Source organism: Panulirus ornatus, chromosome 34, assembly GCF_036320965.1.
Source record: "Panulirus ornatus isolate Po-2019 chromosome 34, ASM3632096v1, whole genome shotgun sequence".
Lineage (NCBI taxonomy): Eukaryota > Metazoa > Arthropoda > Malacostraca > Decapoda > Palinuridae > Panulirus > Panulirus ornatus.
Window position 1 is genome coordinate 19,657,913 of NC_092257.1, and position 18,683 is coordinate 19,676,595.

The 18,683-nt window shown below is 42.6% G+C and overlaps 1 protein-coding gene across 1 annotated transcript in view; it reads left to right on the forward strand.

The window, feature by feature from the left end:
- Nucleotides 1-18,683, forward strand: part of LOC139760006 (hemolymph clottable protein-like) — a 46,138-nt gene that overhangs the window by 20,195 nt on the left and 7,260 nt on the right. Inside the window, exons 16-32 of the mRNA XM_071682749.1 lie at nt 133-238; nt 414-527; nt 2,539-2,664; nt 3,475-3,574; nt 7,633-7,769; nt 8,300-8,400; nt 9,611-9,789; nt 10,088-10,338; nt 11,684-11,781; nt 12,153-12,259; nt 12,393-12,517; nt 13,089-13,179; nt 13,902-14,098; nt 15,277-15,423; nt 15,564-15,719; nt 17,432-17,562; nt 18,452-18,617. Coding sequence (XP_071538850.1) covers nt 133-238; nt 414-527; nt 2,539-2,664; nt 3,475-3,574; nt 7,633-7,769; nt 8,300-8,400; nt 9,611-9,789; nt 10,088-10,338; nt 11,684-11,781; nt 12,153-12,259; nt 12,393-12,517; nt 13,089-13,179; nt 13,902-14,098; nt 15,277-15,423; nt 15,564-15,719; nt 17,432-17,562; nt 18,452-18,617 — 2,332 coding nt within the window. The remainder of the gene's footprint in view (nt 1-132; nt 239-413; nt 528-2,538; nt 2,665-3,474; nt 3,575-7,632; nt 7,770-8,299; nt 8,401-9,610; nt 9,790-10,087; nt 10,339-11,683; nt 11,782-12,152; nt 12,260-12,392; nt 12,518-13,088; nt 13,180-13,901; nt 14,099-15,276; nt 15,424-15,563; nt 15,720-17,431; nt 17,563-18,451; nt 18,618-18,683) is intronic.

Consider the following 18,683-nt stretch of genomic DNA (forward strand, 5'->3'; position numbering starts at 1 on the left):
CACAAGGCATTATACAATAATGTCCATTATGAATAAAGAAATGGAAACATCAATTTATAATTATAGGAGTCAAATGGTACATGAGATCAGGGTCTTGATAATGTGTTTGTAAAAACGATTTTTGCTTCCCAGGTCAATCAGTGCCTCCAGAACAGTGCACCTGGTCAAACCAGCTTCCTCGCACTCTATTGCCCACTCCTCTCTGATCTACCTCCATGAATACCTCTATAACTGCGAGGTAAGAGTATAACGACCATTCTGTAGAGGTTCCCAGATCTCGACAAGAGACATCACCACCCGTTCTGAAATAAGTGAAAAACAAAAATGTATTGAGAAATATGGATGATATGTTGTGACTGAACAGCTGAAGGAAAACTGCGCTTCCTGTGATCTCACTATTGTACATTTTACAGCTGGAAAGTAAAGCTACTTTCGCATGGTTGGCCAGCACAAAGAGTCTCTTCCCTTCAAGTGTTTTACTCCATGTACAACTTTATACTATAACCGGATTGCCAGTTGAAGGATCGGTAAGTTTCTCCAATGACTATTTGTCTGTCCACTGCAACCAGTCAGCAACACAGTCACCCCCTTTTCTTTAGAGAATTAACTGCAATACCATCCAAACCTGCCGCCTTGCCGCATTTCATCTCCCGAAAGGCTTTCACCACCTCTTCTCTCTTCACCAAACCACTATCCTTGACTCTGTCACTTCGCATACCGCCCCGACCAAAACACCCTACGTCTAGCCAATCTATCATCAAACACATTTAACAATCCTTCAAAATACTCGCTCCATCTTCTCCTCACTCCATCACTACCGGTTATCACTTCCCCTTTTGCCCCCTTCACCGATGTTCCCATTTTTTCTCTTGTCTTTTGCAAATCATTTACCTCGCTTCAAAGCAGTTTTCATTTCTCCTTTAAATGTAACGATACACTCTCACCCCCAACTCTCATTTGCCCTCTTTTTCAACTCCTGCATCTTCCTCCTGTCGCTTTCTCTTATACACTTCCCAATCATTTTCACTCCTTTCTTGTAAGTACCGTTCAAAAGCTTATCCTTATTTGTCACATTTTTGTTACAAGAAGCACAAAATATCTTCCTAGCTTTCCAGTAAGCTTTGTTCACAAATTGAGATAATATAACTGCTTAAAGATACGTTTTATATGACTACATGTATTTACCAAACCTATGAGATCACATATCTGTAGTGCTTATATAGGCCAGACTGGTAAAACTGTAACGGAGAGGTGTTATTGGCACCGTCATTCAGTACGCAGGGATGACCACAAAAATACGATCGTTAAACATTGTCATGAAAATGGTCACCCCATAGATCTTGAAAATCCCATTATTTTATACCCCTCTCCTAATTATATAACACGCAACGTTATTGTATCTGTCTTAATTGCTGATACTAAGATCTTTAATTTGTCCCCAGGCAATTTTAAGTCCATCCTAGCATTAACCAAATCATTATGAGAGAACTGACAAAACACGAAAACGTAAGAAAATGTTGTTCAAGACGCCCAGTTACCCAGGTCAACCCCCGACACGTGACCTCCCCTTAATCACTCCCTTACAACGGTTACGACGAAACCAAGCAGACAGTGCTTTGTGTTGGACGGCGGGAATCAAATATGATGTTGGGATTTAAACACCTTTGTTAAGTACTGGCACCTGATGAGGTGGATTGTCTCCACGAAACATGTCGTGCCACATGGATAGAAAAATAACGTGATAAATGTTAAACGTTATAACTCCTACTGAAGTGCAATTTCACCTTCATCCATTCATCACGGACAAGTGTAAGCATCACATTAACACGCACATGGTTTGGTCACATGGAGAGAATGAGTGAGGAAAGATTGACCAAGAGGATATATGTGTCAGAGGTGGAGGGAAAGAAGAGAAGCGAGAAACCAAATTGGAGGTGGAAGAATGGAGTGAAAAAAATTTTGAGCGATCGGGGCCTGAACATACAGGAGGGTGAAAGGCGTGCAAGGAATAGAGTAAATTGAAACGATGTGGTATACCGGGGTCGACATGCTGTCAATGAATTGAACAAGGGCAGGTGAAGCGTCTGGGGTTAACCATGGAAAGGTCTGTGGGGCCTGGATGTGGAAGAACGGTTCCAGGGCAGAGCCATACGACACTTTCTTGGTGATCTCCACGTATTTGTTGAAGGCTTCTCTGATACCGTGTCCTTTGTTCCCATCCGCTATGACCATCTCACATCCATCTAAGGATTCTCTTCCATATTCCTATCTAGTGACACAACTTTTTAATCAGCCTCGTATGTGGTGCGGTGTCAAATGTTTTCTGCCAGCCCAGATAAAGTTTACCTACGTAGCTTTCTCTTTATGTTTATCCTTTTGCATATCTATGACGTTGTTTGTTTGTGTGTGTGTGTGTGTAAACTGAATACATGACGTACAGTTCACAAAAGAAATATGTTCTTGATTACATTTTCTGTGCACGTGAACCGTTTCTTCAAAGGAGAACTTCGTATCTTAAAGCAGGATTTCCATTTGCAGCTCTTCCTGCATCAGAGAATCCTTGAGGACATCGTAAGAATTACAAAGACAGCTCTTGGTAAACCGGATGACGTCAAACGTAGCGACGCCTTCGACATCGTCAATGAAATGTTTGAACAGGTCAAGGTGAGGCCCTGCTGCTGCTCTTCCTCCTTCTCATGTCAATGTCACATTAAGAGTAATATTTGATATAGAAATGCAGGTTTGATCTGGACGTTATTATGTAACCATAGTCGTTATGTAACCACACCCAGTGTATAACCATAGCCATTATGTAACCACAGCCTTTATGTAACCACATCCAGTGTATAACCACAGCCATTATGTAACTACTGCCATTGTTTAACCACAGCCATTGTATAATCGCAGTCCTTATGTTGATACAAGAGATATATGACAGCTACATCAGTGATGTCTTTAAATCTATTGTGGTAAATGGTTGGAAGTTTATTATCATTATTATTATCATTATCATTATTATAATTATTATTATTACTATTATTGTTATTAAGATAGTCATAGTAAAGCAGTAGTAGTAGTAGCAGCAGTAGTAGTAGTCGTAATACTAGTAGTAGCAATGTTAGTAGTAGTAGCAGTAGTAGTAATAGCAGTAGTAGTATTGGGAATAGTATTAGTAGTAATAATACGAGTTCAGCAAATCCATCCTCAGTCAACTATCTCTGATTACCTAGTGAACTTCGTCTTTTCTTCTTTTCGTTTGTGTAAGATCCCTCGGCATTTATGAATATCTGCTGAAAGCGACCAAAAAAGAAGAAGAAAGAAATCTTGTAGACAATCTTCCTTAAATCTTCCTCCTTTCAGAGCTCAGAGATAAGGTGTTTACGATTACAAATAGGAAAATGTTCAGTGATGAACTGCATTGCTTACATATCTTATAACTGGTGACTAACACAGTCTAACCTTCTGTGGTCTTAGGAGCAACTAGGAATGCAGCCGCCGACCAAGGAACCCGAGCTCTCACTTTGGCTGAGGATGCAGCACGTCTACCTTGTTACCAGAGCTGGAGTATTTGATGGTATGTATCCGACTCGATCACGAGTAAAAGGATTAATCCTATTGAGGACAGTACGACTCCTGGTTACGTGGGTACGTAGGAAGGTGGTGTTGGTGGTGGTCAAGCCTACATTTCTTTGACCTGATGCTCAAGATTTACCTCAGAGTTCAAAGTACCGTTACCCAAGGGTAGTTAGTATATTGACGTTCAAGAGATTAGTGAAAAATAAGTGTGTGGATTTTTGTTCTTGTTATGACCTCCTTTTACACTGCCTTGTTGGTTCAGTGGACAGTGGTACTCTTGGACCACGAGTCAGGATTACTTCGGCTGTCGATACAACAACTTGTTCAACTATTGTTCCCTGTCGGCATTTACACTTTCATGACTTAGGTCATTCCATCTATACAATACTCTGATACTACATAGGTACATCTTAAAGTCCTAACAAGTCTTTTGGCCCAATTTCTTGATATGTCTTCTGGCTGTTTCTATTTCTGCATCTTTTGATGACCTGTTTATTATAGAGTTCATCATACTGGTCCTTAAGTACCTTGAAGATTGTTTGTGGGAGGCAAATTTACGACTTTCATCTTTTCACTGTAACTCGTTCCCCTGGTACTAGCGTTCTTCTCAGAAGTCCTTTCTCTCTCTCTCTCTGTGTTTAGTGTGATGCCTCAAATTTTCGTTGGCCAAGCTTGAAAAGCGTTTTTCTAGTTTTGACCAAACTATTGCTACGTACAGTTTGATGCATATTGGTTTATCCATGTATCTACACCTAGTCTGATATTTGCCAGTAAACGATTTGTCTCTGTTCTTCTGCTTAAACTGTGGAGACAGGGTTGTTGCCGTGTCGACTCCCAAGTTCCTTTCTCTCTCTCACACGTTCCTGGAACTTATTTCCCGCTAGATAATGATATTCATTTTTTTTTCGTTTTACTGTCTCCTGTCCTAATTACTTTCCATTTATTCTTATGGGATTTTCATCAACAATGCATCAGTCCAGTTTTAGAATTTATCTAGGTTCCCTTCGTACATTGTTATGATTCTCCTGACCTTTCCGTCTGCAAACATATTAAAAAATGAATCCAGTCTTTTTGGATGAGTCATTTCTATCGACCAAGATGAGCAATGTCTGTTCCTTCCGAGATTTCGATTATGGAGGGAATGGGTTCTAAAACCGCAAGGCCCCGTCTCTTGAACTTTGTCAGTCCTAGCATTTCATAACATCTGTATGTTGTCCACACTTACAATTCAGTTTTTCAATTGATTCCTCTCGGCCACGACTAACGGTAAAATAACTCTTTTGGGATGTTCTTAACGAGATTCTGGTTTGATTTTATCCGCTATGGCATCCGAATGTGATACTCTTGTGCATTTTGGAAGAGGTGCTCATTGTCAATATCGTTAAAAAGTTTTAAAAAAAAAAAGTTGATGGTTGTAATCAGGGTCACGCTGCTTACCCCTGACCTTTCCATGTCAGCTAACTTTTTTATTTCTGGTACCAATTGCTTTCTTTATCTCCTTTGGACTTTCTTTAATAGTTCTTTGTGTTTCCCTGACCAGAATGACAATTATTGAGAAGCGTATCTTCATTTTGGTTTCATGCGAGATACGAAGTTTTCTGAATAAATCTATACAGATGGACTCTCGCACACGGATTCTTAAAGCTTCTCTTTCCTCTCTTACTCTCATGTACTTCTCTGGGCAGAACAAGTGAGATCTTGTCTCTTTATCAAGCTTTGTGTCCACGTCTCCAACTATATCAGATGCACTTTTCGCTTTATACGAAACTTGCATTGCAGCTCTTTATCATTTCACAACAAAGTCATCCACATTTGTATTCCTAACTTTCAGTCTGACATAACCATTACCTGACACATCTGGTGTGTGTCTGCTGCGTCAGCAGGTCTTCTCCGTCCATTTGCGCCATTTGGTGTTTCCAGTTCTTTGTCTTCTGATGTATCTTTTTTTGCTTTTCACCCCCGTCTTCCTTTTTGTTCTGTCATAGTTGATGACTACCCCCTTCTCAATTCTACATTAACCATAAGTGTGTTAGAGTTTGACTAAGTACCCCCTGATTAGATGATTCCAAATGAATCTTCACAATGTTTGCATCTTGGATACAACCATCAACTCTTCTTTTCTTTTACCATCGAAGTTAAGTGAAGTAACTCTAAAACCTCTTAGTAATCTTTTAATGAGCAGATTTTTCTTTCTTTATCTCATGAACGATCTATTTCCAAACCAGAATGCGATCAGTGATTTCCCTTCACCAACTCTCTTCCTTTACGGATCTGGTTAACGTTGGAGCCGTTCATTTTCCAGTAGTCCCTACGGAGTTGCATTGTCAGCCTTGGTAGTAAACATTTGTCTATGGCTTTATCCTTGACCGCGTCCCTCACTCATATACACGGATTCACTTAATTTTCTGCATGGCTCTCTCTGTATGCCCCTAGGTCTATGTTCCACAATCTTCATCCCTTTGCATCTGATGATGAGTTGCTGAGGCTGCTCGTTCTGCGCCTCCCTACCCACTTATCTTCAGTTGCTCCTCCTTCACCTCTCTGCCCACTATATTCAGCAACAGCTGTATGTATCAGTCATCTCCTCTAGCTGAGCAGCCTCTATGGCAGGAAGAAAAGTCTCATGTCACCTTATTTGCTCTTGAAAGAGATTGCCCTTTTTCCCCCCGCCCTAGGTTGAGTACTTTGTGAAACCCCTGAGTTAAATTGAATCTTCTTCGCTCATACCTATTGAATATGATGATCTGGTACTCAAGTTCACTCACGTCAAGACATCTTTCATGGTCTTTTAAGTTGATCTCTCAGGATCTATATTTCTACCTCAAATTGTGCCAACAATTGATCCTGTGTTTCAGACTCTCGTTTTCTTCTTCTGGATCTAGTCACAGTTGCTGCTGCTGCTGCTTCTTCTTCTTCTTCTTCTTCTTCTTATGCTTCTTGGTGCTTTACCTCATCTGATCCCATTCCTGTACGATGACAAAAAGAAAAGGGGAAATTTGAAAGACTTTCGTGTTGGATACGGGTTTGAATTGACCTTCCCAGCTGGGCTGTCTGTATGGACTGATATCCCTTGTTTCATTGATTGCTCTATATTGTCCAGGCTCAGGTAGTGCTAGAAGTGTTACATTATTCCTCCGTATAGTAACAATAACTCTACAACATCTTGATGGCATAGTACAAAGAACTGAAACTTTGGCTTCTTGTCTGTAAATATGTCCTACAATCTATCATTTACTCGTAGGTACACTTCTTAATCTCAGTTTTTTAAAATACACAGTTTTGCTCACCTCTCGTATGGTTTATTACTTGGATAGTCTATAGATATTCTGTATCTTAAGATCTGATTGTAGTGACGTGACTCTCAAGTGTTACCAAACTCCTAATAAGTGGCAAAGTCGTCAGACTTAGTCTCCTAATGATAGGAGATTCAGATGCCTTATACTCACTCTTCAATCCAACCCTGTAATAGACTTGCTGAGTTACAGAACTTCTTTTGAACTTGATCCTCAACTGCTACAGGTTTTGTGTGTATATATTTGAGATGGATTTTGTGTATATTTTGTGTATATATGTGAGATGGATTTTGTGTATACTTTGTGTATATATACGAGTGGATTTTGTGAATATGTATGAGTGGATTTTGTGTATATGTACGAGTGGATTTTGTGTATATTTTGTGTATATGTATGAGTGGAGTTTGTGTATATTTTGTATATATATGAGTGGATTTTGTGGATATTTTATGTATATGTATGAGTGGGTTTTGTGTATGTTTTGTGTATATGTATGAGTGGATTTTGTGTATATTTCATGTATATGTATAAGTGGATTTTTGTAGGTTTTGTGTATATATGTGAATGGATTTTGTGTACCTATGTGAGTGGTTTTATGTATATTCTATGTGAATATTCGAGTGGATTTTGAGTACGATTTGTGTGATTATTTGAGTGGATTTTATGCATAGTTTGTGTGAATATTTGAGTGGATGTTGTGTGTGTATATTTATTGTGTGTGGATATTCGTTGATGCATTCATCAATCCATCATGATCCTGCAGACCAGAGGACTGCCTTTTTGCCTGATGCCAGCCTCCTCTATGTCGACCCAACCGTGGCCAACATGCCAAGCTTCTGGCGAGACGTCGACTCTACCATCGCACTACCCACGGACGTCGGTCTCCCCATCTTGATCAAGGTTGGTTGGCGCCCTAACTCCCTCACTCCCTCCCTCCTATGGTTCTCGGGTGCATGACGCTTAGAATGATATGACAGTGATGAGGAACTTTCAAAGCCTGAAATAGATGGAAGAAATGCATCGTTCTCATGATACAGATCTCTTGAAGAAACTACCATTTCTTGTTCATTGATTCATATATATATATATATATATATATATATATATATATATATATATATATATATATAAGGGGTCATGGGGGTAGGTAAATGATAGTTAGTTTACTCGATAAACCAATAAAGAATAGAATGGATTTTTTTCAACGGGAAAACAAAGGTTATTGTTTTACTTTTGTCACACTAAGATGATGTTCATGTCAGAAGTGTGGGCTGGTGTGGGGGAAGGGGCTGTCTCAGATAATGTTCATGACTGAAGCTAGAGGGACAGGGGAGAGAGTTGTTGTCTCAACTTTGAAACTAACTCATCGTTAGAGAAAACGGATCCTTCACAGAACTCTGATGATTAAGGACACTTTTCTTCCTCAACAGTATGCTGAGCAGTCAGCCATATTGCTCCAAGTTGTTAACAACAACCCAGGCGCTGCGTCAGGGATAACAAAGATCAAGGCCAGCTTCAGCTGCACATACGAGTATGTTTCAGTTATCACACATGTTTCAGTTATCACGCATGTTTCAGTTATCACATGTATTACCCTCTTAACATGATGAAGTTTGCGTTTAGCATTCATTTCAGTTTTGCATACCTATTACTATAATATACATGTTTCAGTTTCACTTCTATGGATGAATGCTTCATGGAAAGTAAAAGTCTTGAATTTGGTTCAGATAATCGGAAGGCTCAAGTCACCACGAAATTATAAACTTATTTCAGACTTTTACATATAAAGCATGATATCTAGGTACTCCTTATGCAAGGGTTTCTATGTGTTCATAAATATCTACGTATTCAATAATTGGTAATGATTTTAGGAAAACTTTATATAATAGTATGAAGGTGAAATCGCACTTCAGAAGCTCATACAATTTTACTTAACATGTAATTTTTCTATCCATGTGGCACGACATGTTTCGTGGAGACAATCCACCTCATCAGGTTCCAGTACTTAACAAAGTTATTTAAATCCCAACATCACACTTGGTTCCCGCCGTCCAACACCAATCTTTATAGACCAGGCAAGGTCTGCCTTGTCTGGCAGTAACCGTTGTAAGGGAGGGTAAGTAAGGAGAGAATTGACAAAACATGAACACATAAAGAATAGTTGTTAAAAACACACCAAGCTACCCAGGCCAAACCCCGCCACTGGACAGCCCTCCCCCTAACTTAATCACTCTCCCTTATAACTGTTACGACCAGACACAGCAGAGTGTGCCTGGTCTATAAAGACTGGTGTTGGACGGCCGGAATCGAGGGTGATGATAGGATTTGAATAACTTTAAGTTCTGGCACCTAATGAGGTGGACTGTCTCCATGAAGCATGTCGTGCCACATGTATAGATTATTACATGTTAGATAGAATTGTATGAAGTGTGATTTCACCTCATACTATCATAACCCACCAGTGTAATCATATATATATAGATAGATAGATAGATAGATAGATATAGTATACAAATCATTAGGCTATTGTCATTTCAATCTTGTAGGCTGACGGCACGACGCTTGAGCACGATGGTACAACTGAAGGGTATGAGTCATGGCCTTTGACCTGACTGTTAAGGGTCAGGTCAAGTATCACGCTGTCTTACCTGAATTTCGTGCCTTCCTGCACTTGGGGGTTGAGTGTATATACCTCATATTGGGCGACCGTACCTAACCTCACTTTTCTCCTCCGTCACCAGCGTGAGCTTTGATAGCATCCTGGAGGCTAGGACGTTACTCCCTTGGTCTCAGAACTTCGCCGTCGGGGCTGGTGCGCACTACATGTTCTCCATGTTGCTGCCTCTCCATCTCCACGGCAGCGTGGATGTGGCCCACAAAAGTACTGCGATTTACCGTCGAACCCCTTGCTACAGAGACGGTAGGTTGTGAGATGGAGTACAGACGCCAACATTTCACATAGGAATGAAAAAAATGAAGACATTTGTAAACGAAAAATGAATATATTTTCTGGAATATTTTCTTGCTTTATTTAGGGATTCTGAATTCTTCATTTCATTTATCCGTGTGTTGGTGGTGAGTGGTATAGACACACACACATTCTCCTGATGTACAGTTCTGATAAACGACCCAGCAGCAGCAGCAGCGTCCGCCCCAGTAGACTATATCCCACTGTAGTTTGCCCAATGTGAACATTATAACTTACCCACTGTGAGGAGGCAGGACCCAGCAAGCAACACTTCCCACCCACTGTGAGGGGGCAGGACCCAGCGAGCAACACTTGGAGATCTATCGGATTGGTGACGAGTTTTATATGTGGATGAACCGTGTGTTTCAGGTGGAGATCCTGAGGAGTCACAACCACCCTTACACCCTCTTGGCTGGGCCCTTCCCTACCGCTATCAACCCCGACCAACTCCACCACGACCACTACAAACCAATCTTGGTCGCCGACACAGAGCTCTACTCGGTAAGAACTTTAACGTATTTTTCTGAGAATATGATGCATATATATATGTGCCTATGAGTCCACGGGAAAATGAAACACGATAAGTTCTCAAGTGCACTTTCGTGTGATAATCACATCATCAGGGGAGACACAAGGGAGAAATATAAGTCAGTTGATATACAACGAAGAGACGTAGCTGGGACGTCATTTGGTAAACAAGTGACTGTCCAAGACAGACAACTGTTGTCTGTCTTGGACAGCTACTCTTTTACCAAATGGCTTCCTAGCTTGGTCTCTTCGGTGTATATCAACTGACTGTTATATTTCTCTCTTGTTTCTCCCCTGATGATGTGATTATTACACGAAAGTGCACTTGGGAACTTATCGTGTTTCATTTTCCCATGGACTCGTAGGAATACCTATAATCACTCGCAAAATTATGAGCCTTTCCAATATATATATAGTAAGTGTGAATGTTGTAGAATACGGTGGATCTCTTTCAGTGGCAAATGGAAGGGGAAGAGTAGAGAACGGAGAGTCGTGAATATAACTGATGCACAACGCTAAAACGCTAAATGAAAACCCACAGAAGATTTAGCCTACTTGGCTTTGCGTATGTTTTCCAACAGATGGATCATAACACTGGCCCAGCCGGGCTGGCTGTCTGGAGTAATTTCCGTGCCATATCTTAAAGATCTCTCTTTTCTTGGCTCGAACAATGCTAAAAGTTTGGTATATACCGTTCCATGAGTTGATAGAGTGAGAGTAATATAGATCATTGACACACAGATCTGCAGTTCATCAGACGTATCATGTACAGGTAAGGGGGGTGGAGCGGTGGGAGAGGAATTTGAAGGGTTCCTTTGAGCCGACATGTCCGTTGCCTACAGAGTTGATCTGTGCTAATTCTTACGTTGCTTGACGGCGGATGGGAATGGAAGATCTGAGGTGTCGTCTTCAAATACTCAGGGGCATTGTGCGTGAATGAAAAACCCTGAAACTGGGGTTCATTTCGAGAATATCCAGTTGAATACAAAAGCGAGTGGCTGACCTGGGGAAATGAGCGACTCTATCTTGGAATTACTACTATACACTGGTTGAACTGTGGGTGAATTCGAGACAAGGAAGTCCTCGTGACAAAAGGCGACATGGTCATCCAAATTGTTGCAGAATATTTTCTGTGTGTGTGTGTGTGTGTGTGTGTGTGTGTCAAAGCTTGCATGCCTATCATTTGGATGGTATATCTCTAAAATCGTAGTAATAGATGCTAAAGACTTGTATAATGCGATCACGAGGAGCCATCGAGTCATTGATAATACCTGTTACTCCCACATAACTGATCCTTTGGTCTTCCCTCCCTCGGCAGCGACACACCCGCCCTCTACCGGCTGTGGTGGGACTTGACGTGGAAACCATCTGGTCAGGCGACATCAAGTTCCCTCATCTGTTCGATCCGCGTTCCAGGTAAGACAAGGGATACTTGCGCAGCATCTTATCCATAGCGTGCATTTCTTACCCTCTGTGTAGTATATATATAGCTTTCACGGGCCACCCAGAGTCGAGCGCATAGGTTCGAATCCTGGTTGCGGTAGTCTGTCCACAGACAACCTAGCTGTTCATCCACTCCTAGGAGTTGGTTGATAAATTTGGTTACCTGGTGAGGTTATATATATACATGGTATGGCCTTAGGGTTACTAACTAGTAAAACTTAAATAGGGAAAGTTAATTACAGTTGATTAGATGACGATTAATATTTTCACAAGCAACGAATTGCCTTAACCTTTTCTGATCTCCATCGTGGACATTATTAGGATTAGACCTTTACGTCTTTCAGGGCTGCGGTATTGGCCTTCCACCCGTCCTACAAGACTTGGGATTATCGCATTGTCTTCCACCCAGAATCCTCGGCCACGAAGAGCATCACCATCACCATGGCGTATGGTAAGCCGACGTGATCCACTCTCTTGATCTCGAATGATAATGATTACCTCCTTGATGACCTAGCACAGAGCATGCCACATGTACAGCAGGGGGAGGTTGCAGGTGCTATACAACATTTTCTTACCCCCGACAGAGACGCTGGAGAGGTCGGCAAGTATCGTGCAGGAGCAAAATGTCGAAGAGCTAGGCCAGGAGACGCAAGGACCAGCGAGTTTCCCCGACTATTCTCAACTATCGCAATCCTCACAGGACATCCAGGTGGGTTCCTGAGTCCTGTGCCTCATGTAGGATATACCAGGTTGGTTCCTGAGTCCTAGCTCATGTAGGATGTACCAGGAGGGTTCCTGAGTCCTAGCTCATGTAGGATGTACCAGGAGGGTTCCTGAGTCATAGCTCATGTAGGATGTACCAGGTGGGTTCCTGAGTCCTAGCTCATGTAGGATATACCAGGTGGGTTCCTGAGTCCTAGCTCATGTAGGATATACCAGATGGGTTCCTGATACCTGGGTCATGAAGGTTATAGGATCTATTCATAAGGTTTGCTTTATATGAAGGAACCAGAACATAAGGATGAGCTTGTGTTCTGAAACTCAGTGGTTTGGTTATGGTTTGTATAGACCAGATGATCATGTTACTAAACTTCTGTTATCGACATGTTCATCATACGCGAATGAATGAACGAAGATGGGAATGTTTCTTTAACAACGTCTCGATTAACTGTTTCGCTAAAGCTATATCTTGAAACATAGTGTCGTATCTATCTCTCTATAGCAACACAAGTATTACTTATTCCGTATCTGACATCTAAGATTCTTGACTATCCACACAGCAAGGGTTCGACGAAGTAGACACGTTCCAAGTAGAACAGACCAGCCAGAGCCGAGCAATCATCTCCAAACTGCAACAGGAGTTCCTACCTGGTAAGTGTGATGCACATTTCTTCCTCAGTTCTATGGGTCATGGTTGTCCTCGGCTTCCCATGACCGACCCGTTTCGTAGATTGTTGTATTCTACTTTATTACCAAAACTCGAGGGATTCAAATTTGTGTCAGTCTCATTCATCATTCCTCTTGTGTTCAGTTGTTCCCCAAACTCTCGTGTTATCATTCCCGTCCGTCCGTTGCTCTTTGTCCCTAGTATACTAAACTCAATTTTTGCTGTTATGCTTTCTTTTATTCTCTCTCTCTCTCTCTCTCTCTCTCTCTCTCTCTCTCTCTCTCTCTCTCTGTTGTGCTTGTAGGAGAAAATACCCTTCCTAAGAGATGCAGGAAATGTAGACTATGGCACGCGATTGATGGAGACTAAATAGCAATGAAAAGATGTGTAGACTGTGGACTTGGAGAGAATGATTATCAAGTGTGACAACTATATGTAGAGGACAGTAGCCATGTGTGGCACCGTAATATATGTAGAGAACAGCAGCCATGTGTGGCACTGTAATATATGTAGAGAACAGTCGCCATGTGTGGCACCGTAATATATGATGAAGACAGAAATACATCTACCTTCAAAAGCTTCATTGTCTTAGTCAACTGTGTCATCAGAACTGCTTCTCAATCAGAACTGCAGCCACCAGTCACCAGTCTCTATGTGTAAATATTGCCTCTCTGGATTCATGTTAACATCTCACTTGAACTTCCAGCCTCGGGAGGGTCGGTGCAGACAGTTAGCGTCGGAGTGGAGCTACATGGCGAACCAACCAGGAGCTATGAGACCGTACTGACCTGGATCATAGGGACGATACCAGCTCACGACGATGAACAGGCCCAGTCCTTCGCCAAGCTGCAGCTCACCCTGTTGGAGAACGTGCCCGAGGGTTTCCTGGGACAGCCTCAAGTGGTAAGATATCTTGTCTTCGTTAGAAACAGACAACACAGACTGAAACACAGATATAGAGACTACGAGTGAATATATATATATATATATATATATATATATATATATATATATATATATATATATATATATATATACATATATATATATATATATATATATATATATATATATATATATATATATATATATATTATTAAGGTGAAATCGCACTTAAGTAGTTCATACAATTTTATCTAACATGTAATTTTTCTATACATGTGGCACGACATGTTTCGTGGAGACAATCTACCTCATCAGGTGCCAGTACTTAACAAAGTGTTTCAGATCCCAACATCACACTTGATTCCCGCCATCGAACACCAATCTTTATAGACCAAGCACTGACTGTCTGCTTCGTCTGGTCGTAACTGTTGTAAGGAAGTGATTAAGGGGGGGTCACGTGGCGGGGGGTTGACCTGGGTAGCTGAGTGTGTCTTGAACAACTTTATGTTTTCGTGTCTTGTCAGTTCTCCTCTAATGATTTGGTTAATGCTAGGATGGGCTTTGAAATTGCCTGGGGACAAACTTAAGTTCTTAGTATCAGCAATTAAGACAGATTCAATGACGTTGCGTGGGGCATAATCAGCAGAGGGGTATGAAACAACGGGATTTTCAAGCTCTATGGGCTGATCATTTTCATGACAATGTTTAACGATCGTATTTTTGTGGTCATTTCTGCGTACAAAAACAAAACAAAAATCATACAGTTGTTTAAGACACACACAGCTACCCAGGGAAACCCCCGCCACGTGAACCCCCCTTAATCACTCTCCCTTACAACGATTATGACGAGACAAAGCAGACAGTACTTGGCCTGTAAAGATTGGTGTTGGACGGGGGAATCCATTGTGATGTTTGGCATTTAAGTAACTTTACGTACTGGCACCTGAGAAGGTGGATTGAAACATGACGTGCTACACGTATAGAAAAACTACATGTTAAATAAAATTGCATGAACTCCTACTGAAGTGCGATTTCACCTTCATACTATCATCACAGACATGTGACGATCATATATATACATATATATATATAATGATATGACTCTGTTAGTCTATACCTAAGAATCAATGTTCTAAACTACTCATATGAGAGTTGCATTTCATGATTAATCGTCTCCAAATCTCGTCCTTGCCCAGACCTGTGTGAAACTGCAAGTGCAGAGGCCAGGTTTCCTGCCACTGGCCAGCCTACAGGATGTATTGGGAACAAACTTCCAGACACTGATCAACGGAGATGTTTATACTGGCTACTCCTGCGAAGAAACTCCAATTCTTACAATCAAGGTGAGAGAGATTTTCTAACCGTAATTTGTTTGGTCTATTCATGCTACAGTCTCCTATATCCCAAGGTCTGCACTACTTCCAGTAGCAGAGAAATGTGAATCCCTTTGATGAGAGCTAAGGATAATGGTGTTACTTCTCAGGGAAGCACGTCGGTGAGCGAGGAAGGTCTTGGATATGTACGGGATCATATCACACCAGAAGGCCCAGGCTGCGACGGGGAGCCCGTCCTGCAGGCCCTTGACGTCATCACCAGACCCATCTACGACAGAGCTCACCTCAACATCACCTGGACTGAGGTTAGTAGATACTATACACACCTGTTGTAATGGGTCGCCATCTGGCGTTCTCTGTATGTGTGTGTCTGAGTTCTGCTGGGGCGCAGCAGCCTTGATCTGCATCCAGACCTCTCACAATCTGTTACCCTTGTTACATGTTCCTCTGTCTATCCGTTGGGATGTATATACGTTTTGCTCATGCAGGAGATGAGGTTAAGAACACTTGTCTCCAAGGAGCTCTGGCACTACAAGAAGACTAATATTACTATCTCTCGTAGTCGCCTCCAAGAACACTGACACATTATACTTTTTGACACCGATGTGCCAAAGTCTACATTTCCACACACATATCTTGAGTTTATCAACCATTATTTTTTTGCTTCGCAATATGCATATGTCCGGCAGTCACAAGATCATTCTCTCAACCATCATCCTGCTGTCCTCAGCTGGCCAATTCTTTTTATTGCGTTTGCTCTGAGTGACTGAAGAACTTTTGGTTGAAATGATTCCATTGGCGCGAGTCCAGTATCGGTTGGTAGATATCCCGGTACCTGACCTGGCTAAGTTGTAGCGCCTTTAGCCTGAGGTATAGTTCTTCTGCCTGCGTGAGCACCATGATAACCTCTGCCAGGCTAATGTTATCAAGTTTCCCACAGCACACCATTATACCCCTACAGCATCATGCCCCATGTAGCTCTCGAATATAGACATCTTTTTCAGTCCCCTGTGCATACTTTGTCTAATCATTTTGGGAATCCTGTCAGGGAAGGACTCCCCAACGGCAGTACCATTCAGAGGCTTCAGGGTCCTTAAATCCATTCTTTGCCTCCACTTCTCGAGAAGTTATAGACAGCTCATGGGTTGTTCTATCTATGTCCCATTTCCGATCTTTGTGCGGTGATGGAGTTACTTCTGGGGTAAGCAGGGATAGTCAGAAGCCAGGATACTTCGCATCTTTTCGAGTGAAGGTTTTCTCTCTGGCAATACTGGCTCAGACTGGAGAGGTGTTGCTGGAGGTCCAGTATTCTACTGCAGCAGGGCCTCTCCTCCTGACGCGGGTGCACACGCTGACCAGCTAGGGTATCGTCAACCACACCGTCTCGTGTTGTCCCGCTTCCCCGGACGGAGGAGACCTTAAAATGAGTAACTGTGGTGTCTTGATTTGTTTGAGAGATGTGAAAGGACACTATAGCTTCAGTCTTTTCCCTCACCGATAATAGTGACCTATCTAGCCTAGGTTCTTCGCCAGGTGCCAAAGTCCTCCTTGGGATAGCTCGTTGCTTCGCTGAATGACACAAACCCTCGTACAGTTCTATTAGGTATCCAAACCTTGGTTTTAGATTCACCTTTCTTGACATCAGGAAACACAGGGGAAGAAAGGATCTTTTCCTTGAGCCTTCCTGGGCCCCTCTTGCTAATACCCTCACAGGGCTTAAGGAATGCCAGGATCTCTTACCACAGCCCTCGAACATCTCGAAGACGTGTAAACATCCCACTCAGAACGCTGACAGCACATCTTACAAACGATTTCTGCAGTTCATTAGATAAACACATTTCATTTCCAGTATTTTACATATACTAATAACCCATGTTCCTTACTGCAGCATGTGGATATGAATCTTTGAATTAGTCATGACTTTGATATATTTGTAAAGTATTTGCCATAATGTAGGTAAAAAATTCCATTTTGACTTGGTGAGTCTATATCTTGCCCGGCTCTTGTGTCTACACAGGACTTCTCTGAATCCATCGTGAACCTGACCTACTACGCGGACGACCTCCTGCACTGCGCCCTCTTTTCACACGCGTCAGTCGACCACACAGCCAGGCACCCAGGCCACCTGGTTGATATTGATGCCACGAAGTGAGTAAGACCTGAGCGTCCTATGTAGCCAGTCATGCCATGTAGCCAGTCATCCCACGTAGCCAGTTATCCCATGTAACTAGCCTTTCCTGTTCAAGAATGTCTTAATAAACATTATATCACCTTCCTTCCCCTGGCCATAATGTAGGCCATGTTGTCATATGACCAATGCTTCAACATCCAAGTGAACCAAACACGCTCATTGACTGTCATGATTCCCTCATGATCACACTAGACCTCACCAGTACACCCAACCTCCCGTCATGATCACACTAGACCTCATCAGTACACCCAACCTCCCGTCATGATCACACTAGACCTCACCAGTACACCCAACCTCCCGTCATGATCACACTAGACCTCACCAGTACACCCAACCTCCCGTCATGATCACACTAGACCTCACCAGTACACCCAACCTCCCGTCATGATCACACTAGACCTCACCAGTACACCCAACCTCCCGTCATGATCACACTAGACCTCACCAGTACACCCAACCTCCCGTCATGATCACACTAGACCTCACCAGTACACCCAACCTCCCGTCATGATCACACTAGACCTCACCAGTACACCCAACCTCCCGTCATGATCACACTAGACCTCACCAGTACACCCAACCTCCCGTCATGATCACACTAGACCTCACCAGTACACCCAACCTCCCGTCATGATCACACTAGACCTCACCAGTACACCCAACCTCCCGTCATGATCACACTAGACCTCACCAGTACACCCAACCTCCCGTCATGAGCTGTACCTCGGCAGGCTTCCCCTCATCACCTTCCCATCCTGCTTACCTCCAGAGGGGCAAAACACGATCCCTGACTGGCATGGTGAGACCTGTCCAAATCTTCACCAACTGCTTAACCTTCTCCCTAAGGAATCCTACGACCAACCACTGGACGGTGAGGACTACGAGGCCACAGGAGGTCTCCGTCATCCATGACCTGGTGATCCCACCACCGCTGGAGCCGTTCTTCAGCCCCGCTGGCGTGACACTGACCGACCCTAAGGAATTCCCCGTCTGTGTCATCGAGGCGAATCGGGTAAGGAGCGACAGACAACTGCAGTAGTCAGTTTGATATTGCTCTCCACGAAGGTACAACTCTGAA